General features: G+C 35.5%; 1 protein-coding gene across 1 annotated transcript in view; it reads left to right on the top strand.

The window, feature by feature from the left end:
• The window catches only part of ITFG1 (integrin alpha FG-GAP repeat containing 1), a 337,289-nt gene that overhangs the window by 196,289 nt on the left and 118,544 nt on the right, over nt 1-22,456 (top strand). The window contains exon 11 of the mRNA XM_021705838.2: nt 21,582-21,732. Coding sequence (XP_021561513.1) covers nt 21,582-21,732 — 151 coding nt within the window. The remainder of the gene's footprint in view (nt 1-21,581; nt 21,733-22,456) is intronic.

Genomic DNA, 22,456 nt, shown 5'->3' with positions numbered 1-22,456 from the left:
AAAATGTAAAAGTACAAAACTTTTAGAAGAAAACAGAGAAAACTTTTGTGACCTAGGGTTAAATGAAGAGCTCTTAGGCATGACATCAAAAAACAGTCAATAAAAGAACAAAACTGATAAGTTGATCTTTATCAAAATTCAAAACTTTTGCTTCTACAAAAGAAAAAAAAAGTTAAGGAAATTTTTTTTAAGCCACAGGCCAGGAGAAAATATTTGCATATCATACTCAAAAAGGACTTCTGTCCATAATATTATAAAGAACTCTAAACTGAACAGTAAGAAAACAATAAGATTCAGAATGTATGTAGCCTGGTTCCTAAGATTTTGTGAAGCTTAAACCTGGAATAAAATTTCAAGGCTTTCATAAGTACTCACCAGTTCTTAAGTTATCCTCTTATCATAGACTGTACATGGTTGTGTTGTCAGTGAGTATTTGGTGTGATGTTGATTTCTGTTAGCTGATAATCATCACTGTTTCTACTCTAGTTGCTGGGTTATTTTCCCCTCACATATTGTACTGCTCTTCCTTCCTCCAAGTTGCCACTACCAGTTTTTTTTTCCCTGCAGTAGCAGCATCAGGGATTCCAAAATATCAAGTTTCACAATTGTTTTCTATGCAGAAATATTTTTTATCTAAGCCTGAGTGTAACAAGTCTGTAAAAGAATAGCAGCCAAATTTCTGTTCAGGCAGGGATAGAAAGAAGTCCACTTGCCTCTCTTCCCTTCTCTTCTCTTCGTCTCTCTCCCATTCCACCTGGGCTCTTCTGTGCACTTGTGCATAATACTCTTCCATTTGAAATAAGGAATGAGGCAGCCCTACTTGCCTGATCTGTTTCTGAATCAGACTAACTAAACCAGTCCTTGTGTCTGGTAAGAAACATTTGTAAATGTAAATGACTCCTTCCATCTTGCAAATCTCTGCTACTCTAGGAAATCCTAACTTTTTTTCCCATTTGCTTCACATCATTCAAATACACTTGAGACCTCTGTGAATCCTGTATTATGTACTGACACTTATACACAGAATCTCCATTTGTAATCTCTAAATATTGTTTGCTTTAAGCAAACCTAGAGACAGTACTCAGGACCCAGGAATGAATGGATATAAACTTTAGCTCTCTTTTAGATAGTAGGAGTATCAGGAAACAAGGAGAAGAAGGTATTTGAATAAATATGTGACATAAAGTTGAAACAGATTTCTTCTACTTTAGTTATTATATATAATTTTGTGATAAAGTTTAAAGGTGACCCTTTTGCCTAAGATACTCTTATTGCTTATGGGCAATTCTGAACTTGAACTGGAAACATAAGCTCCCTCCCAAATCTAAGAGCTCAAATAAATATGCTTGCACATCATACACAGTCATCTTCTTACAGAATAAGAAATGGAAATAGCATACTCTTTAAAACCCAGTTTTGTTATTGTAGTGTGTAATTTATGAGTGTGTACTAATTCTTCCAAATCCACTGTGTATTTTACATTATAGAATTTAGTCTAGGGGTGCCTGGGTGGCTCAGTCGGTTAGGCGTCTGCCTTTGGCTCGGGTCATGGTCTCAGGGTCCTGGGATCAAGCCCTGCATCAGGCTACCTACTCAGCGGGGAGCCTGCTTCTCCCTCTCCCACTGCCCCTCCACCCCGCTCATGCTCTCTCTCTTGCTCACTCTCTCTGTCTCAAATAAATAAATAAAATCTAAGAAAAAAAAAAGAATTTACCCACAATTCAGTTGCTCAGTAGCCATCTGTGCTTACAGGCTGCCATATGAGATAGCAAAGTTTTGGACTAAGTCATCAAGTCATCTCATTCTAAACAGCCTGAAAATTCAAATTTGTAGTTACAGGTACAATTTCATTTGTTATTACCATTTAAAATTGCAGATTAAAATGGCCATATCTAATTTCCTTTTTAAGTTTCCAGGTGTTGTGCTCATTGCAAATACATTTTTATATTTACTTTTTATAACTGAGAAATAAAAATGCATGGATTATATTTCTAATAAATAAGCAAACTGGTTTTAATATAATTTTGTGTCCTTTATGACCTATGTGGTACAATTAAATATATAATCCAAAATGGTTTTATATATTATTGTGTGTAAGCTACCACAATATTAATGATAACCACCAGCACTTAGTAGACTCTTCTTATGTGACAAAAAATTACAGGGAATAGGGGTAATTATATCCAGTTTAATATTAGAAATGTTTATGTAGAATAAATACAGGTTATTTTATATGCAATCTAAGCTTACTTGATCTTACTCTGTAATACTGATATATCCTGTGGCCATAAAGGTATTTTCCTATACTTTATCATAATACTTTAACATTTTTCGTTTTCACATATAGGCTTTTAATCTACCAAAAATGTATTTTTGTGTATTGCGTGCATTAAAGGGATCTAATTATATTCTTCTCCTCTTGGATAACTAATTGTCCCCATATTTATTGAGCAGTCTTTTTTGCCCCACTGATGTTGATGCCACTTTTGTTGTATATCAAGTTTCTCTAAGTACATGGTTCTATTTCTGTGCCTTCTATTCTGGTGCCTTATCTTGTTTGTCAGTCTCTGTATGGATTCCACATTGTGTCAATTATTGTAGCTCTAAAATAAGTTTTGAGGGGCGCCTGGGTGGCTCCATTGGTTAAGTGTCCAACTTTTGGTTTTGGCTCAGGTCATGGTCTTGGGGTTGAGGGATCAAGCCCTATGTCGGGTTCCACACTCAGCATGGAGTCTGCTTGAGATTCTCTCTCCCTCTCCCTTTGCCCCTCCCCCTACTCGTGCATGCCGGCTCTCTAAAATAAATAAATAAAATCTTTAAAAAAACATAAAATAAGTTTTGATATGTGATAGAGAAAATCTTCCTGTGCAATTTTTTCCTTCAGAATTACCCTGATTGGGATGCCTGGGTGGCTCAGTCAGTTAAACGTCTGCCTTCAGCTCAGGTCATGATCCCAGGGTCCTGGGATCAAGTCCCACATCGGGCTCCTTGTTCAGCAGGGAGTCTGCTTCTCCCTCTGCGTGCTCTGCCTGCCACTCCCCATGCTTGTGCTCTCTCTCTTTCTCTGACAAATAAATTTTTTTTAAAATCTTTAAAACCAAAAGAAAGAATTACCTTGATCATTCTTGTCCTTTTGTTTACCCCACATAAATTTTAAAATTAATTTTTCTTATTTGACCAAAAAAACCTTATGTTGGGCCTTTGATTGATTTGATTACATTGTATTTACTGATCAATTTGTGAGGAATTGGCATATTTGTGATTTCAAATCTTTCAGTTCATAACACTAATTCATATTTTCTTTAAATATTCTGTAGTAATGTTATGAAATTATCTTCATGAAACTGCTACACATCTTTCATTAAAGTGCCCCTTGATAGCTTAGAGATTTTGTTATTACTGTGAATGAGATTTTCCTGTTAATTTTCTAATGAATATTATTGATATGTGAGAAGACTGTTGATTTTGGCATATGGATCTTATTATTCACCAATCTTTATTCCTTTATTCTAATAGCCTATATATTCTGTTGGATTTCCCATGTATATAGACATTTCATTTGAAAATAAGGATAGTTCTCTTGCTATAGAATTATTATAACTCTTATTTCTTTTTCTGGTCTTACTGCATTGGCCAGGACTTTCATTACAGTGTTGAGTAGTAATGGTGTTCTGGCACCATTTATTTGTTCATGACCATACATTAGGTTTTTATTCAAAAGAGTAGTTTATTTTTTAATATGTAACAGAAATCATGCCAGTAAAATATTAAAAAATAAATGTAAACATAGTATAGTATTTTTTATTTTATACATTCTTCAAATTATAGAAATTTAGAAAGTACAAATAAAAAAATAAAACCGCCCATAATCATATCATCCACAGATGATCACTATTTGCATTTTGGTATATGGCAGAATCATAATTTAGGCTTTGAAATCAGTCCAAAAGTGGAAAAATTACTCTTAAAAATTCATTAAATAGCCTGTAAATATTTATGTATTTGTATATTTATATATGGATTTGTGTAATCCTCCCTACACATAAACTGTAAAATGAGATAGAAAATACATATGAAAATATATTTCTCTAGACATTTTACTATATTTCTGGAATTACTGAACAAAAGATTATATATTATTCCCTCAGTCTGCCAAGCCTTACACATATAGTAGAATTCAGGACATTAAATGTATATGGATCAACTCCAATATGTACATGATTTTCACTTTACTGATTTGAGCAGCTATGCTTGTGTAAGTTACAACTCCGTCATATAAAATGTACCATATTTTATAAATACCTGTTATAGTATATTTACTTGCTAGCATTTTGGTTTAGCCTCATGATTGGCATTTCAAAATGGTGCCCTTTGTAATACAAAAACAGCTAAGTTGAAGAAATTTAATAGCAGAGGAGAGGCCTGGGATTCTCACATTCCAAAAAAATACATTATTCAGTCTTAGTCCTTTCAGGAGGTAGACAACTAATGTCAACTAAACAGAGGAGAATAACACTAATACATGCACAGGTAAGTGTGGGAAATTTATCAAAAGATTTTAGGAACATGAATCCAAGTAAGGGAAACTGCTAAAATAACAGAAATCTGGTATATAAAATCCATGTTAACCAAGCTTTTAAAATGCTTTTTAAAATGTTCAGAGGTCTTAGAAACTCCCCTCCTTTCTGATAAGTGAACATCAGAAACCAAGTAGATCACCAAAGTGAGAATGGTACATAATTGTCATTTTTCATATGCTGTAGAGTTTGAAATAGAGTTCTAAAGAGCAAAGGAGAAATCATGGAATGACGGAATTCAGGCTCCTATTGCATCATAACTAGGTATTTAAACACACTTCCTCAGGTTTTTTCCCATAGAACATACAGTGAACTCATGGTCTCTCCCACAGCAGTTCCAGATTCTACATCTCCAACAATTTGTTATTTGTTAGCATGAGTATCCTAACATGGGAGTCATAGTTTATTTAGTGATATTTTCTATAAATTTTCATTATCATAGGTATGCCATTACTTGGCAGTTTTAAAGCCATCATTATCCCAAGAACAGAGAATTTTATCTTACCTTTGAGTAAGGGTAAAAAGTAATTTAGGATGATGAGCTTAAATCCTAAATTGGGTCACTTAGGGTCACTCAAGGCCAAGACCTGACTAGGAAAAAGTTTTCGGTTTTATAGAAGCACTAATTGTGTTACATTTGCTTTTTCTTTCAAAGTTTTAGTTAATTAAATGTTTTGTCCTCTGCTTAATAAAGGGCTTAATAGGTGATTATGTATACATTCCTCTTTAATCTTATTTTAATGCATTCTCATTGATGGGACAATGCCCTTTTTTAAAGATACATAATTATCTTAACTCAGCATGTTATCAAGCTTTCCCAAGAAGATAAAATTGAATTTAAATGTGGTTAGTTCTTTTGTCTCACAGGTAATCAAGTACATTGGATTTCTTACTTTTCATGAACTAATGGATATATCATAGAAGTTGGTTTTAGAACATGGTGTAAAAAGAAAATATGGCTGGTGATAGAACAGTTTGTTTTCGTTGATTGAATTTCATTGGTATCCACAAATATAAATGTATATGACTGGTATTTATCTAAAAATAATAGATACAGATGAGTCAGTTGTCCAGAGAAGTCACCTTGATAGAACAGACATTTCTTTAGTAAAGTTTAAAACACTTCCGAAATTCTTCTGTAAGAATTGCGTGTCTGGGGAGTGACGGCTAATGCGTAGGGGATTTCTTATGAGGGTGATGAAAATAATCTGGAATTTGATAGTGGCAGTGGTTGTGTAACCTTGTGAATATGCCAAAAACTGCTAAACTGAACACTTTAAAATGGTGAACTTTATGGTGTATGAATTATATCTCAATAAAAATAAGTCCATTAAAGAGTCAGGTTTACATAAGTCTCATTGCTTCATATATACTTTGATTTTGTACACGTATTATACTAACCAACCTATTTACTGACCTTAACTATAACACTTAAGTTCACATTACTGCTCACATTGAAGATTTACCATCACTGAGGATGACAAAAGACTCAACAGTTTCTGAAGGCATCCACAAAGAGGAATCAGAAAAACACTGTAAGCAAGGACATTGAAATAAGTATAAAGCATCACAAGGAGCTTACCTGGAGGACACAAGATTTGTGTGTGTTCTGAGGTTATTCCTTTATAAAAATGAGTCCTATCAACTTGTCACATTCAGTCTTTTCTTGTACAACAGTCCTGGCTATTCTGGGCCTTCTGAGGTATCTCACTAGGCAGCCCAGAGAAATGTTTGTCCTCAGATTCAGAGTGTTATGGGGGGTAAAGTCCCTATCAAGCAGACTATATCTCCACCATTTTCCTTTGCTTCTAACTTATTGGTCACTTCTAAAATAGAGGACCTTAGGAGAAACAGCATTTAACAATAAATTAATCTTTTAGTGTTTATTTTTATTACAAAAGCATTACTTGTTAACTTGTACTTAAATATTTATTGAGTGCCTATTGTATTGAAGCAAACTTTGGATGCTAAAGATATAGTGTGAATAAGAGAGAGAAATTTGGGAAAAGTAGGCAATAAACAAGCAAATCAAAAATAGGAAAAATAGGGCGCCTGGGTGGCTCAGTTGGTTAAGCGACTGCCTTCGGCTCAGGTCATGATCCTGGAGTCACAGGATCGAGTCCCGCATCAGGCTCCCTGCTCAGCGGGAAGTCTGCTTCTCCCTCTGACCCTCCCCCCTCTCATGCTCTCTCTCTCTCTCATTCTCTCTCTCAAATAAATAAATAAAATCCTTAAAAAAAAAATAGGAAAAATATAAGGTAGTTCTAAGATTATGCAATGAGTTAAAATAGGTGATGTGAAAGAGTGACTGGTTACTACAGGAAAACACTGTTTTCTGCTTACTACAGAAATATACGTTTGTATCAAAAGAAATAAAGTAAAACATACCTAAAACCCTGCCTACCAAGAGACAACCACCATTAATCTTGGATATACACCTTCCAAAACCTGCTCTAAGCCTCTGTGTGCTTACGAGTGTGTGTGAGAGTATGTACGTGACGTTTTGTTTGTATTACAAAACAAGATCATATAATTAATACTGTCTTGTGACATGCTTTTCTCACTGTACATATTTTGAACAATTTTATCTCAATAATTATTACTTTTATTACTTTAATAATTGTAAAACATTCCATTAGGTTAATTTAACCAACCTTCAGTTACTGAATGCTTGCACTGTCTTACAACATAACTTTAAAAAAATCACATGAGATTTCATATTTAGCTTAAGTTTACATATTCAAAAAAATCATTTCTGATGTTGAATGACAGGTTTCCCTCCATCACTGAATTGTTGGTTTTGTTTTTTATTTTACTCTCTTATCTGCCCCCAAGGACATTCTACAAGGTAGAAGATTCTACCTCTACTATTGATACTTCCTACATTTCTCTCCTGGGCTATTTCACTCATATTTATAGCACAAGTCATCTTAACTTCTAGGTGAATAACTCCCAGATCAGTATCTCACGCGTGGTCTTCTCTGTCATATAACTATCCAACCATAATCATACCTCCTCCCCTTCTCTTTATAGCCAACCCTTTCTCATAATTCCCTGTTTACTGCAAAGTATTATCATGGCCCCAATCATTTTAGCCTAGAAAAGTTAAATTTGCCTTTGTCCCCCACCAGGCAGGTACAGTCTGCTTTCACAGTGTGATTTCAGGTTTCCTTTCTTTTCATCATCACTACCACCTCCCTAGATCAAGTCACTGTCTCCTTACTCTGAATTACTGTAACAATTTCCTCATTGATTCCTCTGTCCCTGTGTGATACCCTCTCTACTTCAAGTCAACCTAAGTACCCCCTCTCCTTTGCCTTCAAAATCTTCTCATTCCACCCTCTTTTATTTAAATAGGTGTAAGTCTCTCCAAACTTAGAAAAAAAAAATTGTGACTCTGGACAGTCTCTACTTTATCACCTCAGATTCACCCTTAACCTGTCATACTAGCCCACTCCACTCCTCTAAACCTTTCATTTAGCCTCAGTAACTTCTAAATGACAAATCCAGTGGATACTTCACAGTCTTTATGTCACCAGATTCTTGCCTGCATTTGGTTGTTGATGATTGACTCTTAAAACTCTGTTGGTTCTCTCTATACCCTCTCTAACTGTTCCTATATCATCTCTTCTGAGAACTCCTTTTCATCTTGGCCACCTTAAATATTGGTGTTTCTTAGGGTTCCATTCTCAGCCCTTTGTTTTCCTCTGCATGTTCATCATCTACTTTGGCTATTTTAATTGCCACTTATAAGCTTAGGACTTTTAAATCCCTTTATCTCAACCTTATACTTGTGTATATTAGAGCCTGATGGATCTTCCCCTTCTAGGCAAGGAGTGATACACCAGCCACGGGCTCGGATGTTTTAGGCCCCCTCATCTCAGTTGATTTCCACAGCAATTCTGACTTTAGCATTCCTACACATGTGCACTTTGAGGCCCAGAGAGGTTAATAATTTATGCAATGTCACACAGCAGAAGGGCCAGAGGTAATTTTTGAACCAGGCTTTTGCAGGCTTTTGCAGGCTTCTTTCTTATGAGCATCCAGTTAATGGTTGCCTAGCAGTGTTGACATTGAATTAAATCCTCACACACCAGAGAGGGAGATGAAATCATTAAGTTTTTGGATGGGGAAAATGATTTCCATGAAACGGAGCAACTTTCCCACAATCACAGCCCCTATGTGGGCAGAACTGGGATCAGAGCCAGGACCCCAGATTCACGGTATGTGGGGCTCTTTCTAGACACATGATGGTACACAATTAGAACATTCTTTTCTTTTTTGATGGTGGGGGGTTGGGGGGGGTTGGCATTACAGGGGGAAAAAAGAAAGGCTTTCCTCAAATAAAACCTTTCTCCAAAGTCCAAAATCTAGGCTATAATTAGATGAATAAATGTTTAGGAATAACAATAAAGGAAGTAAAAATTTTTTTTAAATGTACTACCTGAATGCTCTACCTATGGCACCCCAAACCTGAAAGTATCTTCTCTCCCCTAAACCTGTTCTTAGTGTACTGTTATCTCAAGTGGTGGCTCACTCAGTTTCTCAAATCGGAAATGCAGAGGTCATCCTTCATTTCCCTATCTCTTTCCTCATTTTCCCTCTCCCTTTCCCCTTATCCAACTCATCTGCATCCTACAGTATTAACAACCAAACCAGAACTGTATAATTTCCTAACCAATCTTTGTTCCTTTTGCATGTGTACTTTATAAGTTGTGATATGTCCATGAATTTCTCACTCTTGGAGTCTGAGTATCCTGTTTGTATCATTCCCCAACTAACAGATAAAATGACCATTATATTTGATTTTTCATAATAGGAAACACAAATATCATAATACCTAGAAAGGAGATGTAGTGGCTACCAAATTGACCAGTATACAGGACGTCTTTGGATAAAGATATATTAAAACATAACAAAATCTTTTCTAACCATTTATTTAACAGGAACTTTTAGCAGTCAGTCTTACATCCTCTTAAGTTTTGCCTTTCACTTGGCCTTGCTCTACAAAACATGCTTACTTCCTTCTTTCATTCAAGAAACATTTACTATCTACCCACTGAATCTTATATCCTAGATGCTGTTTGGTGAATAAATGTACTGCTTTTACCCAAAGCTCAAGTGAACTTTATTCTAGATATCAAATTTATCAACTCTTTTGAACATCTCCAGTTGTCAGTCTATACTACAGAAACTTCAGTAATTTTTAGTATTTCAAAGTGAAGCTTTACCTTGTTATATATATTAGCTGAGGATTCTGCATTTACCAATAACTGGCAGCATGGCTTCAGAGCAGCAATTTAAAAATTAAAAAATTGTTTTATTTTTAGAGGATTCCTAATGGATGTATTTGGTTCTCTTCTTAATTTGTTTTTCTTCTGTGTGTAGAGCTGCCTTTCTTAAGGTTTACGCAGAAAGATAGACATATCCTCAAATTGAAGCTCTTTTCCTTCCATATGAGCCTAGGCTGATAATGAAATTGGGGAATCAAGAGGAAGAGAGTTAAGGACAATCTAGAAGAGCAGAACTCACTGGAGATAGAAATGACTAAAGTGGACACACAAGCTCTAAGAGCAGCCGGGGAGAAAATCAAACTTAAGTTAAATGATCCATCAGCTACCTTTCTTAATGAGAAATAAGACAGACACACACAGCATATTAACAACCTAGAATAAACCTAGCTTTGTCAAGTGGTAATGTATCAAGAAACAACACCAATTTTGTAGACTTGAAAGAGAAATTAAAATCAGCCTCAAAAGGCTGCATGCTAGATGTATAAATACCAGCCTATTCAGAGGCATTTGATATGTGAATTTTACATGTTACATCTTTTAAACAATTCCCATGGGTTTTTTAATGGGTTAAAATTTTCTGCAATTCTGTTTTTTATTAACAGCTTTATTGAGATAGAATTCACACACCATACAATTCACCCATTCACTGTATACTATTCAGTGGCTTTTAGTATATTCACCAAGTTGTGCATCCATCACCACAGTCAATGTCAGATCATTTTTCATTACCCTGAAAAGAAATCCCTGGAGACCTTCGTCATCAGTCTCCAATCTTACCAGCCCTAGGAAACCGCTAGTCTGTCTCTCTAGTTTTGCCTATTCTGGACATTTCATGTAAATGCAATCAAACAATACATGATATTCTGTGACTGGCTTGTTTGACTTAGCATAATGTTTTCAAGGTTCATCCAGTTGATAGCATGTACCAGTACCTCATTTCTTTCTGTCTTTGAATAAATTCCATTGTATGGATATACCACATTTTATTCATTCATCGTGTGAATGAACATGATATGTGTGTTGTTTCTACTTTGGGGGCTATTACGAATAATACTACTATGAACATTCATATACAAGTTTTTGTGGAGATGTGTTTCATTTCTCTGAGATATACCTAGGAGTGGAATGTACTTCAGAATGGAGTTCTATGTCTGACCCTTTGGGGAACTATCAGACTGTTTTCCAGAGCAGCTGTACCATTTTACTTTCCCACCAGCTGTGTATGAGTGTTCCAGTTTTCCCACAGCCTTACCAGCATTTGTCTTTTTTATTGTAGCCATCCTAATGAATATGAAATGTTATCTCATTGTGTTTTGCAGTTTCCTAAGGACTAATGATTTTGAGCTTCTTTTCATGTGCTTATTGGCCATTGTGTGTGTATCTTCAATAATTGTTCATTTAGATCCTTTGCCACATTTAAAATTGAGTTATTTGCTTTTGTATTATTGAGGTACAAGAATTCTTTATATAATCTACATACAAGTCCCTCAACAGATATATGATATGCAATTTTTCTCTCATGCTGAGTCATCTTTTCACTTTCTTTTTCACTTTCTTGATGGTGTCATTTGAAGCACAAATGTTTTTCATTTTGATGATGTCAAATTTAGTTTTCCTTTTGTTGCTTGTGTTTTTGCTTTTTCTCATGAAGGAGTAACATCTATTTTAAAAAGCTTTATTGAGGTTTAATTGACACAAAGTGCACATCTTTAAAGTGTGTACGTTGATAAGTTTTGACATGTACCACCTATACAAATACCACTAAAATCAAGATAAAGAGCATATACAGAACTCGCAGAAGTTTTTAATCCTTGGTAATCTACCCTTCCAGTCCTTCCACCCCTTTCACCCTTCCCTGATCCCACAGGCAACCACCAGTTTTCCTTTTGTCTCTGTAGATTAGATTGCATTTTCTACTATTTTATATCAATGACATCATGGATTATATGCTCTTTATGTCTGGGCTTTCACTCAGCATTATAATATTGAGATTCATCCATACTGTTACATGTATCTTAGTTCATTGCTGCTATGGCTGAGGAGTATTCCAATGTACAGATATAATTTGCTTATTATACCCATTTACATGTTGCTGGACATCGGGTTTTTATCAGATCTGGTTATTACGAATAATCTGCTATGATCACTCTTGTGAAAGTCATTGTGTAGACAGGAGCTTTTATTTGTCTTGGGCAAATAAAGGAATGGAATATCTGGTCTTTGGGAAGGTGTGTGTTTAACTTTTTAAGAATGCCCAACAGTTCCAGTTGGTTCGCATTTTCAACATTGGTATGGTCAGTCTTTTTAACTTCAGTTATTTTATTTGTAGTGTAGCTCTGTGTAGCGTTAATTTCAATTCCTCTAATAACTGATGATTTTTTAATATCTTTTCATGTAATTATTTGCTTTTCATAGATCTTTCATGAAGTGTCTGTTCAAATCTTTTGCCCATATTTTCTCTGGGATATTTGTTTTCTTAATTGAAAGTTCTTTATATACAAATCCTTTACTATTATTATTTGCAAATATTTTTTTCATCTCTGGCTTATCTCTTTGTACTCTGAATGGTGTGTCTTTTAAAGGGCAAGAAGTGCTTAATTTTTAAAAAGTCCATTTATCGGGGTGCCTGGGTGGCTCAGTCATTGAGCGTCTGCCTTCGGCTCAGGTCATGATCCCAGGGTCCTGGGATCGAGCCCCGCATCGGGCTCCCTGCTCTGCAGGAAACCTGCTTCTCCCTCTTCTACTCCCCCTGCTTGTGTTCCCTCTCTCACTGTGTCTTTCTCTGTCAAATAAATAAATAAAATCTTTAAAAAAAATAAAAATAAAAATAAATAAATAAATAAATAAAAAGTCCATTTATCAATTTTTCTTTTATGGATTGTGATTTTTAGTGTCATATCTAAGAAATCTTTACCTAACTCAGTCACAATGAGTTATGCACTCCCTTAGAATTTTTTTTTAAGTCCTACATTTTACATGTAGGTCTATGATCCATTTTGAGTTAATATTTCTATATGGTACAAGATATGGATCCAAGCTTATGTTTTTGTAAACTGTTCCAAAACCATTTATTGAAAAGAATTTCTTTTAAAAAAAAAAAAAGAAGAAGAAGAAGAAGAAAGAATTCTTTTTCTACTCGGTTACTTTTGAACTTTGAAGAAAATCGATTGGCCATATGTATGTCAGTGGGTATATTTCTTCACTCTCTTCTGTTCCAATGATCTGTTGTTCATCTTTGCAGCAATACCACAATGGTTTGACTGTCATTTATTTATAATGAGTAGTAAATTCAGATAGTCTAAGTCCTCCAACATTATTCTTTTTTTTTTTTTTTTTTTTGGAAAAGATTTTATTTATTTGATAGAGAATGGGAGAGAGAGAGCCCAAGAGGGGGGAGGGTCAGAGGGAGAAGCAGACTCCCTGCTGAACAGGGAGCCATATGTGGGACTCGATCCCGGGACTCCAGGATCATGACCTGAGCTGAAGGCAGTTGCTTAACCAACTGAGCCACCCAGGCACCCCCAACATTATTCTTTTTCAAAGTTATTTTGACTATTTTAGATCTTTGGTGTTTTCTATCAATTTTAGGCTATTTTCAGTTTTTGCAAAAAAAAAAAATTGTTTGAAGTCCGCAGAAATTTGGATTGATACTGCAGTATCACTCTCCCCTTTATCCATGGGGAATATGTGCCAAGACCCCTGATGGATACCTGAAACTGCTGATGGTACTGAACCATATATATTGTTTTCCCTGTACATACATAACTATGATAAAATTTAATATCTAAATTAAGCACAGTAGATTAACATTAATAACTAATAATAAAATAGAATTATACTATAATAAAAGTTATATGAATGTGGCCTCTCAAAATATTTTATTGTACTGTACTCACCCTTCTTGTGATCATGTAAGATGACAAAATCCCTACATGATAAGTTGAAGTGAAGTGAATGATGCAGCATTGTGATGTAGTGTTAGGCTACAGTTGAGCTTTTAATATATGTCAGAAGTAGGATCATCTCCTCCTGGACCACAGGTGACTGGGAGTAACCAAAACTACTAAAAGTGAAACCGTGGATAAGGGGCAACTTCTGTACATTGACTCTGTAAATCAGTGTGGGGATAGTTAACATCCTAACAATATTGAGTCTTTGAACCCATGAACTCTGTGTCTGTGTGTTTGTGTGTCTGTTTATTTTTTCACCACGTGTTACAGCTTTCATTATACTTCTTTTGTCAGATATCTAAGTATTTCATTTTGTGATTTATCACTGGTACTTTTTTATTTCAATTTTTTTTAAGGAATGAAGTATTTATTTATTTTTAAAGATTTTATTTATTTATTTGACAGAGAGAGAGCACAAGCAGGCAGAGGCAGAGAGAGAAGCAGGATCCCCACTGAGCAGGGAGCCCAACTCAGGGCTCCATCCCAGGACCCCAGGATCATGACTTGAGCTGAAGGCAGCCATTTAACCAACTGAGCCACCCAGGCGCCCCTCAATTTCTGATTGTTGTTTGCAAATATATAGAAATACAGTTGACTTTTGTATATTAATCTTGTGTTCTGCTACCTAGCTCAACTGATTAGTTCTACTTGTTTTTTTCTAGATATTATAGGGCTTTCTAAATAGGTGGCCTTATAATTTATGAATAAAGACGGTTTTACTTTTTTCTAATCTGGATACCTTGATTGTTTTTCTTCTCATTTGCAATGGCTAGAACCTATAGTACAATGTTGAATGGAAGTGGTGAAAGCATACATCCTTGCCTTGTAGAAACAAGGATCTTAGAAGAACAACATTCAGTCTTTCATCATTAGTATGATGTTTGTTGTAGGTTTTCTGTAGGTGCCCTATATCATGTTGAGAAAGTTCCTTCTATTCCTAGTTTGCTGAGAGTTTAGATCCAAATTGGATTTTGTCAAATAATTTTTCTTTCTTGATTGAGATGATTGTATGGTTTTCCTGTTTTTATTAATCTACTGAATCACACTGATTTATTTTAAAATATTAAAGCAACTTTGCATTCCTGCAGTAAACCCTAGTTAGTCATAATTTTTATCTTTTTTATGTACCCACAGTCTTCACTTTGCAAGGTGCCTTGTTCACTGAAACAGGTCCGTATCAGAGCCATGTCCTCTCTGTGCATGGTTCTCTGGCAAATCATGAAGCAGAGACATGGTTCCAAAATGCACAAGTTTCAGGGAACACTGTACTGTGCAAAGCAAAATCCAAAAGTACTGTTAGATTCAATTTACTAGAATTTTGTTAAAATACTTCCATCTGTGTTCATGAGGAATATTAGTCTGTAGTTTTCTTGTGATGTCTAATTTTCATGTATAATTCAGTGTCAGAGAATGAGTCGGGAAGCGTGTCTCCCTCATCTCTTTTCTGAGGAGTTTGTGTAGAATTGGTATTATTTCTTCTCTAAATATTTAGTAGAATAATAAGTGAAGCCATCTGGGCCTGGATTTTTTCAGACTTTTTTAGAAGATATAAAACTATAATTTCAATTTCTTTCTTTATCCATTTCATCTTCAGTGTGCTTTGGTAACTTGTGAGTTCCAAGAAATTTGTTCATTTCATCTAATTTGTCAATTACATTGGTACAAAGTTTTTTGTGACATTCCTTTATTATCTTTTAATACCAGTAAACTCTGTAGTTGTGTAACCTCTCTCATTCACCATAATTGTACTTTGTGTCTTCCCCCATTTTAGTTGAAGGTTTATCAGTTTTAAAATTTTCTTCAGAAAGAACCATATTTTGGTTTCATTGATTTTCTCTGTTGTTTTTGTTTTTTTTTTTTAAGATTTTTTTTTTTTTATTTGAGACAGAGAGAATGAGAGAGAGAGAGCACCTGAGAGGGGGGAGGGTCAGAGGCAGAAGCAGGCTCCCTGCTGAGCAGGAAGCCCGATGCGGGACTCGATCCAGGGACTCCAGGATCATGACCTGAGCCGAAGGCAGTCGCTTAACCAACTGAGCCACCCAGGTGCCCCTGTTGTTTTTGTTTTCTATTTCATTACTTTGCTCTGTGTTTTTATTCCCTTTCTTCTTCTTATTTCACATTTCATTTGCTCTTCTATTTCTAATTTCTTAGGAAAGAAACTGAGGTCATTGTTTTGAGACTTTTCTTCTTTTCTAATAAAGTACTTAGTGCTATAAATTTGCCTCTAAAAACTATTTTAGTGACATACTACAAATGCTTGATATGTGTGTCTTCATTTTCATCAAGTTCAAAGTACTTTGTAATTTCCTTTTTGATTCCTTCTTTTACTTACTCATAGGTTTTTAGTAGTAGTGTTTCATTTAATATCCAATTATTTGGAGATTTTTTGCATGTTTTTATTAATTTCTTCAGCTTTATGAGATATAACTTACATATAACATTCTGTAAATTTAAGGTGTACAGTGTGATGATAAACATCATCATGCATGTATATTGCAAAATGTTTACTCCATTAAGGTTAGTTAACATCCTTCTTCTCATGTAATTACCATTTTCTTGTTCATGTTGTTATAGTGAGAACATTAGAACTTTATTCTCATAACAACTTTCCGTATACAATATGGTATTGTTAACTGTAGTCACCATGCTGTACATTAGATCCCCTGAATTTAATTATCTTATAACTGAAAATGCCACCCCTGGCAACCACCATGCTACTCTCAAAGTTCACTGTTTTTAGATTCTACATATAAGCTCAAATAGGATTTGTCTTTCTGTGTCTGCCTTATTTCATTTAGCATAATCTCCTCTGGGTTCATCCTTGTTGTTTCAAATGTCTCTTTCTTTTTTAAGGCTGAATAATATTCCAGTGTACAGACACACACACACACACACATGCATGCCACATTTTCTCTATCCATTCATCAACTGATGGACATTTAGATTGTTTCCATATTTTGGCTATTGTAAATATTACTGCAGTGAACACAGAACTTCAAATATCTCTTTGAGATTCTGATTTTAGTTCCTTCAGTATCTACCCAAAAAGTGGGATTGCTGTATCATGTGATGGTTCTGCATTTAATTTTTCTGAGGAGCCTCCATACTGCTTGCTATAGTTGCTGCCCCGATTTACACTCCCGCCAGCAGTGTTGCCTTTTCCCCTTCCTGCCTTTTTTTGAATTAGGTGAGCACTTTTTATGATTCCATTTTGTCTTTTTTGTTTATTAACTATAAATCTTAACATTTTAGTGGATGCATCTTTAAATTATCCCAGTCTGTCTTCAAACAATATCGCACCACTTCACTTCCAGTTGGAGAACCGTACAACAGCACATTTTCATTTCCCCCCTCCTGGCCTTGGTGCTGCCATTTCACACATGTTATATCTCCTTATGTCATTCACATCACACTGTGTTTAAGTATCAGTTATCTTTAAAGAGGCTTCAATAATAAGAAAAAATATTTTTTATCTTCCCACATATTTAACATGTTCACTGCTCTTCGTTCGTTTGTGTAAATGTAGTATTCATCTGGTTTCATTTTCCATCTGCATGATGGACTCACTTCAACATTTCTTACAGTGCCATGAATAAAAATATTGACATAAATGACTATGTAATGTTATAAACTTTTCAGTGAAGAACACCATAAATTTTTAAAACAAAATAAAAGGCTGGGGCAGAATGTTTGCAATATATCAGTAGTAGCATCACATATAATAATAATAATAATAATAATAATCACAGCAAATATTGAATGTATGCCTCGGGCACTTTACTGAACTCTTTATCATGTACTTTCTCATTTAATCCTTACAACAGCCATTTGAATTAATATACTATTTTTACCCTTATGTTACAAATAATGATATCAGAATAACAGGTAAGGTATGTCCTAAAAATCAATAATTTAAAATATATACTTAAGGGCCAATTCCAAGAAGAAACACAAATAGCTGATAAATATAAAAATAATACTCAGGGACGCCTGGGTGGCTCAGTCAGTTAAGTGTCTCATTCTTGGTTTCCATTCAGGTCATAATCTCATGGTCCTGAGATCAAGCCCCACATCAGGGCTCTACACTCAGCTCGGAGTCTGCTTGGGATTCTTTCCCTCTTCCTCTCCCCCCACCACCCCTCTACCCTCTTACACACACTCTTTCTCTCTAATAAATAAATAAAATCTTTTTTTTTAAAGTTTTTTTTAAACTAATAGCTGCTCTTATAATCAGGAGAATGAGATTTTTAAGCTACCCAATTGGCAAACATAAGAAGCAATAATACTAATATTGGCAAGAGATGGAGGATATACTCATACACTACTAGAAATACAAATTGGTACCTTTTTTAGAGGACCATTTAGCTTTACCTATGGACATTTAAAATATGCATATTCTTTGACCTGATGACTATTATTTGGAAATCTTTGTACAAATTCCCAAGGGAAAATAACATTTATATGTTTGTGAATGTGTGGTACGCTGTAATGGAGAACAATTGAAGACTGCCTATCAAAAGCAGGGTGTTAAAACTGGTGATGGCTTAGCCATATTGTGGAGTATCCATTGAAAAGAATGCGCATGTGGAGAAACAGGCAGTTTGATGGGCTGCTGGTGGGAGATATAATCTAGTACAACTTCTCTAAGGGGACTTTTCAAAATAGATATCAGAAGTCCTCATTCAGACGATATCCCTTTGCCCTGTGTATGCTATATTATTGAATGTAAAGAAATAAGTTGTAGAAAAATCTGTGTAGTAGAACCCAAATGGGTTTTTTTTAAGGATATATATACTTACATATTTGTATGTTCCCAGAAGAAGGTTTGGAGAGATGTATTCCTAATTATTAACAATGGTTGTCCCTGGAAAGGATGAATTTCATTTTTTTAAATGTCTCTATTACTTGAATTTTACAATAACTTTGTAAGTTTTGAAAAAGATAAACTGGTTGTAACTGCCAATAACACATCAAGAGACAGACCCAAAAGAAGCAAGATAATTTCTCCTCATGGATTTCCAACCCAAATGGATCAAGGTTCTTCCTTCCTGTGGTTAAATGGAATTTCATTTATAAAAGTGAGATGTTGGGCTATGCGTGTAAGGTTTAGTAAAACTTAACTGAAAATTTACAGACCCCAAGTTCCATAGTGCAAAACCAATATAGTGAGCAATGAGACAAGAGCCATGGTTCATGGCATTTATAATCTTTACAAACTCGTATGAAAAATTAAAATGACATTTTTAATTGTAAAACTGCAGTTAGAGTTTCTGTTGTAGGTTGTGTTGTGTGTTTGAAATTGCAGCCATAGTTCTAATAATGAAATTCATGCACTTTGAGAAGGGAAGTTAGTGGCGCACAGTCACTGAAAAGGTCAGCGAGTATAATACATTGATTACAGAAGATGTAGAAAGGCTTCCTTTATCACATGTTCTCATGTTTTAATATAATCTCCTAATAACAAAATAGAATATTCTTCATTTCTGTGAAATATCTAGTAAAATTCTTTAGCTAAAAAGGTAGGATGGTTAAATTACCTGGAAATTATGTTAGGTCTTGAGCAAAGTCACCTTAGCATTTTTAATTGTTATAATCTGGGAGGTTTTTTTTTCCTTTGTTAATGAATTGTTCTTAGGAACTATTTGTGTTGGAATTTTTATTGAGAAAAATAATTTGAAGTCAATCATATATTTGGTACATAATGCGAATTGAAAATTTTATACATTAGGTTCCCTTACTGTATTATAAACACTAAGAAATTTTCCTTATAATAGAGCTTTTTTTCTTTCACAAATTGTCCAGACCCAAAGTAATATTTACATATGAAATACGAAAAATTTCAAAAGAAATGTCTTTTTAGCTTTATTTAAAATAATTATTAGATGGGGCGCCTGGGTGGCTCAGGCGTTAAGCATCTGCCTTCGGCTCAGGTCATAATCCCCAGGGTCCTGGGATTGAGCCCCATGTCCAGCTCCCTGCTCAGCGGGAAGTCAGCTTCTCCCTCTCCCACTCTCCCTGCTTGTGTTCCCTCTCTCGCTGTCTCTCTCTCTGTCAAAAAATAAATTTAAAAAAAATCTTTATTAAATTAATTAATTAGTTAATTAATTAACTATTAGAGGGGCATCTGGGTGGCTCAGTCATTTAAGTGTCTGACTCTTAATTTCGGCTCAGATCATGATCTCAGGGTCGTGAGATTGAGCCCCACGTCAGGCTCTGTGGTAGGTGTGGAGCCTGCTTAAGTTTCTCTCTCTCCCTCTGCCCCTCCCCTCCCCACTCGCCCTCTCTCAAAAATAATAATAATAATAATTATTATTATTATTAGATAAAATTGAGCAGTAGTAAAATTTAAGACCTTTAATCTATTATTTTTTTGTATAAGTAGAGGGAACTAAAGGACTGTATGCATTGGGAAATGCCCATAATAGGAACCATTACATAAATCACACTACAAAAGTTACTCCTGTTTCTAGAGGAAATATTTTTGCATGGCATAGTGTTGCACTATAGAAATAAGAATGATGATAATATAAACACTTTTATTGAGATCCAACTGGATCTAACTGGATGACAGGAATTGTTCTAATACTTCACATTCAGTATTTCTTTTTTTTTTTTTTTTTAAGATTTTATTTATTTATTTGACAGAAAGAGACACAGCGAGAGAGGGAAACACAGCAGGGAGAGTGGGAGAGGGAGAAGCAGGCTTCCTGCAGAGCAGGGAGCCCGATGCAGGGCTCGATCCCAGGACCCTGGGATCATGATGTGAGCCGAAGGCAGACGCTTAACGACTGAGCCAACCACGCGCCCCCAGTATTTCATTTTTACAACAATCCTATGAGTACTCTAATTACTCGGTTTACAAATAAGGATATGAGTCTTCATTAATTTAGTCAAGATCACATAGCTACTAAATGACAGTCAGGATTTGAATCCAGGTAATCTGGCTCCAGAATCTAAGCTCATAACCACTCTGCCTATAGAGTAGCATATAAGAGGGAGGACTTCATATCTATGGAAAGTACAGTGCTTTGTCTAAGAGAAGCTCAGCAATATCCTCCCTACTCCCTGTCTGGAAGTTGAAATTGTGTTATAGATTCACTGCTTTGGGTTTCCAAGACTTGGGGATATCAGGTGGTTCCATTTAAAATGCATATACTTGGGGTGCCTGAGTGGCTCAGTCGGTTAAGCAGCTACCTTTGACTCAGGTCATAATCCCGGAGTCCTGGGATCGAGCCCCGCGTCGGGCTCCTTGCTCAGCGGAGAGCCTGCTTCTCCCTCTCCCTCTGCCTGCCTGCCGTTCCCCTTGCTTGTGCTCTCTCTCACTATCTCTCTCTATGTGTCAAATAAATAAATAAAATCTTTATTAAAAAAATAATAAAATAAAATGCATATACTCATCTGAGGGGCTATATACATCAGAAGGGATAATGACAGTGTCCAGGAACTCAGTAATGGAACCACAGGGTCAGTGACTGAATTAGCAATGGTGGAAGAAGGGATGCACCTGTAAACTCCAGTAAGAGGAGAGAGGCCAGCAACCAGGTAGCCTCAGAGAATTTTTGCCGAAGGCTCACATAGGATAGCCAACAATTTAATTTTTTTATGACACAGTACAACTATCAGTAAAATGTGGGGGGGGTTTTCATGTCATTTCACTATATACTATTTATTATCTCTTTGATTCCAGGAAATACAGCACAACTGATGTTACACAGCACTGATGCGTTCTGTTAACTAAATACCTTTCCTTTATCTTACAGCAATCAGCAGGCCTTTTTACTGGAGAATGTTCCTTGTAATAATGCAAGCTGTGAGGGGGCACATCGTATGTTTAAAGTCTACTGGGAGCTGATGGACCTAAATCAAATCAGAGATGCCATGGTTGCCACCTTCTTTGACATTTATGAAGATGTGAGTTCAGAGCTCTCCTCTGTGTGTGGAGTCTAATTGCCATCCACTTCATCTCACTTTCACATCACCCTATTTGACCAGAAAATGTAGATGAGATAAAGAAAGCAAATGAGCTAATTAAAGAAAGCCCCTTTTAATGTTAAATGGCACAGGGAACAAATTTATTGACACTACTAGCTGATGAGTACAGTGAAATATGAAAACGCCTTTATCTCATTTTGTGCTATTTAGATTAAACCACTAGAGAATCATGCTCTGAGGCTGGCAAATGTGCATGTGCACCAATAGACAAAAGCACAACCAACAGAGGACAGACTCTTGAACCTGTACAAGGTCATAGAAGAATAAAGGCAGCACCCCCTTTTAACTTTGTGAACTGGAAGGAGCATCTCTTGCCACAGATGGTTGTGACTCTGTCTTCAGTTGCCAGGTGACAATGAAAGGCCCTCAGGGCCCTGGTTGCCTCCATGCTAATGTGAAAAGCCAGTTTACCACTCAGAAAAATAATAAATTCCAATAAAAATGTGTTAAATCCTAGAGTTAATATATCACAGTACATCCTTGTAAAATAACTTGATTATTTTTTTAAAAATTCAATGTCCATCAGGACATTTATGTCTCCTCCTAACATAATTTTTGGTTTTGGTTTGGTTTGGTTGTAACATTTTTGGTTTGGTTTGGTTTGGTTGTAACATTTTTGGTTTGGTTTGGTTTGGTTGTAACA

The sequence above is a fragment of the Neomonachus schauinslandi genome, chromosome 16 (assembly GCF_002201575.2).
Source record: "Neomonachus schauinslandi chromosome 16, ASM220157v2, whole genome shotgun sequence".
Classification (NCBI taxonomy): Eukaryota; Metazoa; Chordata; class Mammalia; order Carnivora; family Phocidae; genus Neomonachus; species Neomonachus schauinslandi.
This window is presented reverse-complemented; position numbering and strand designations above follow the sequence as displayed.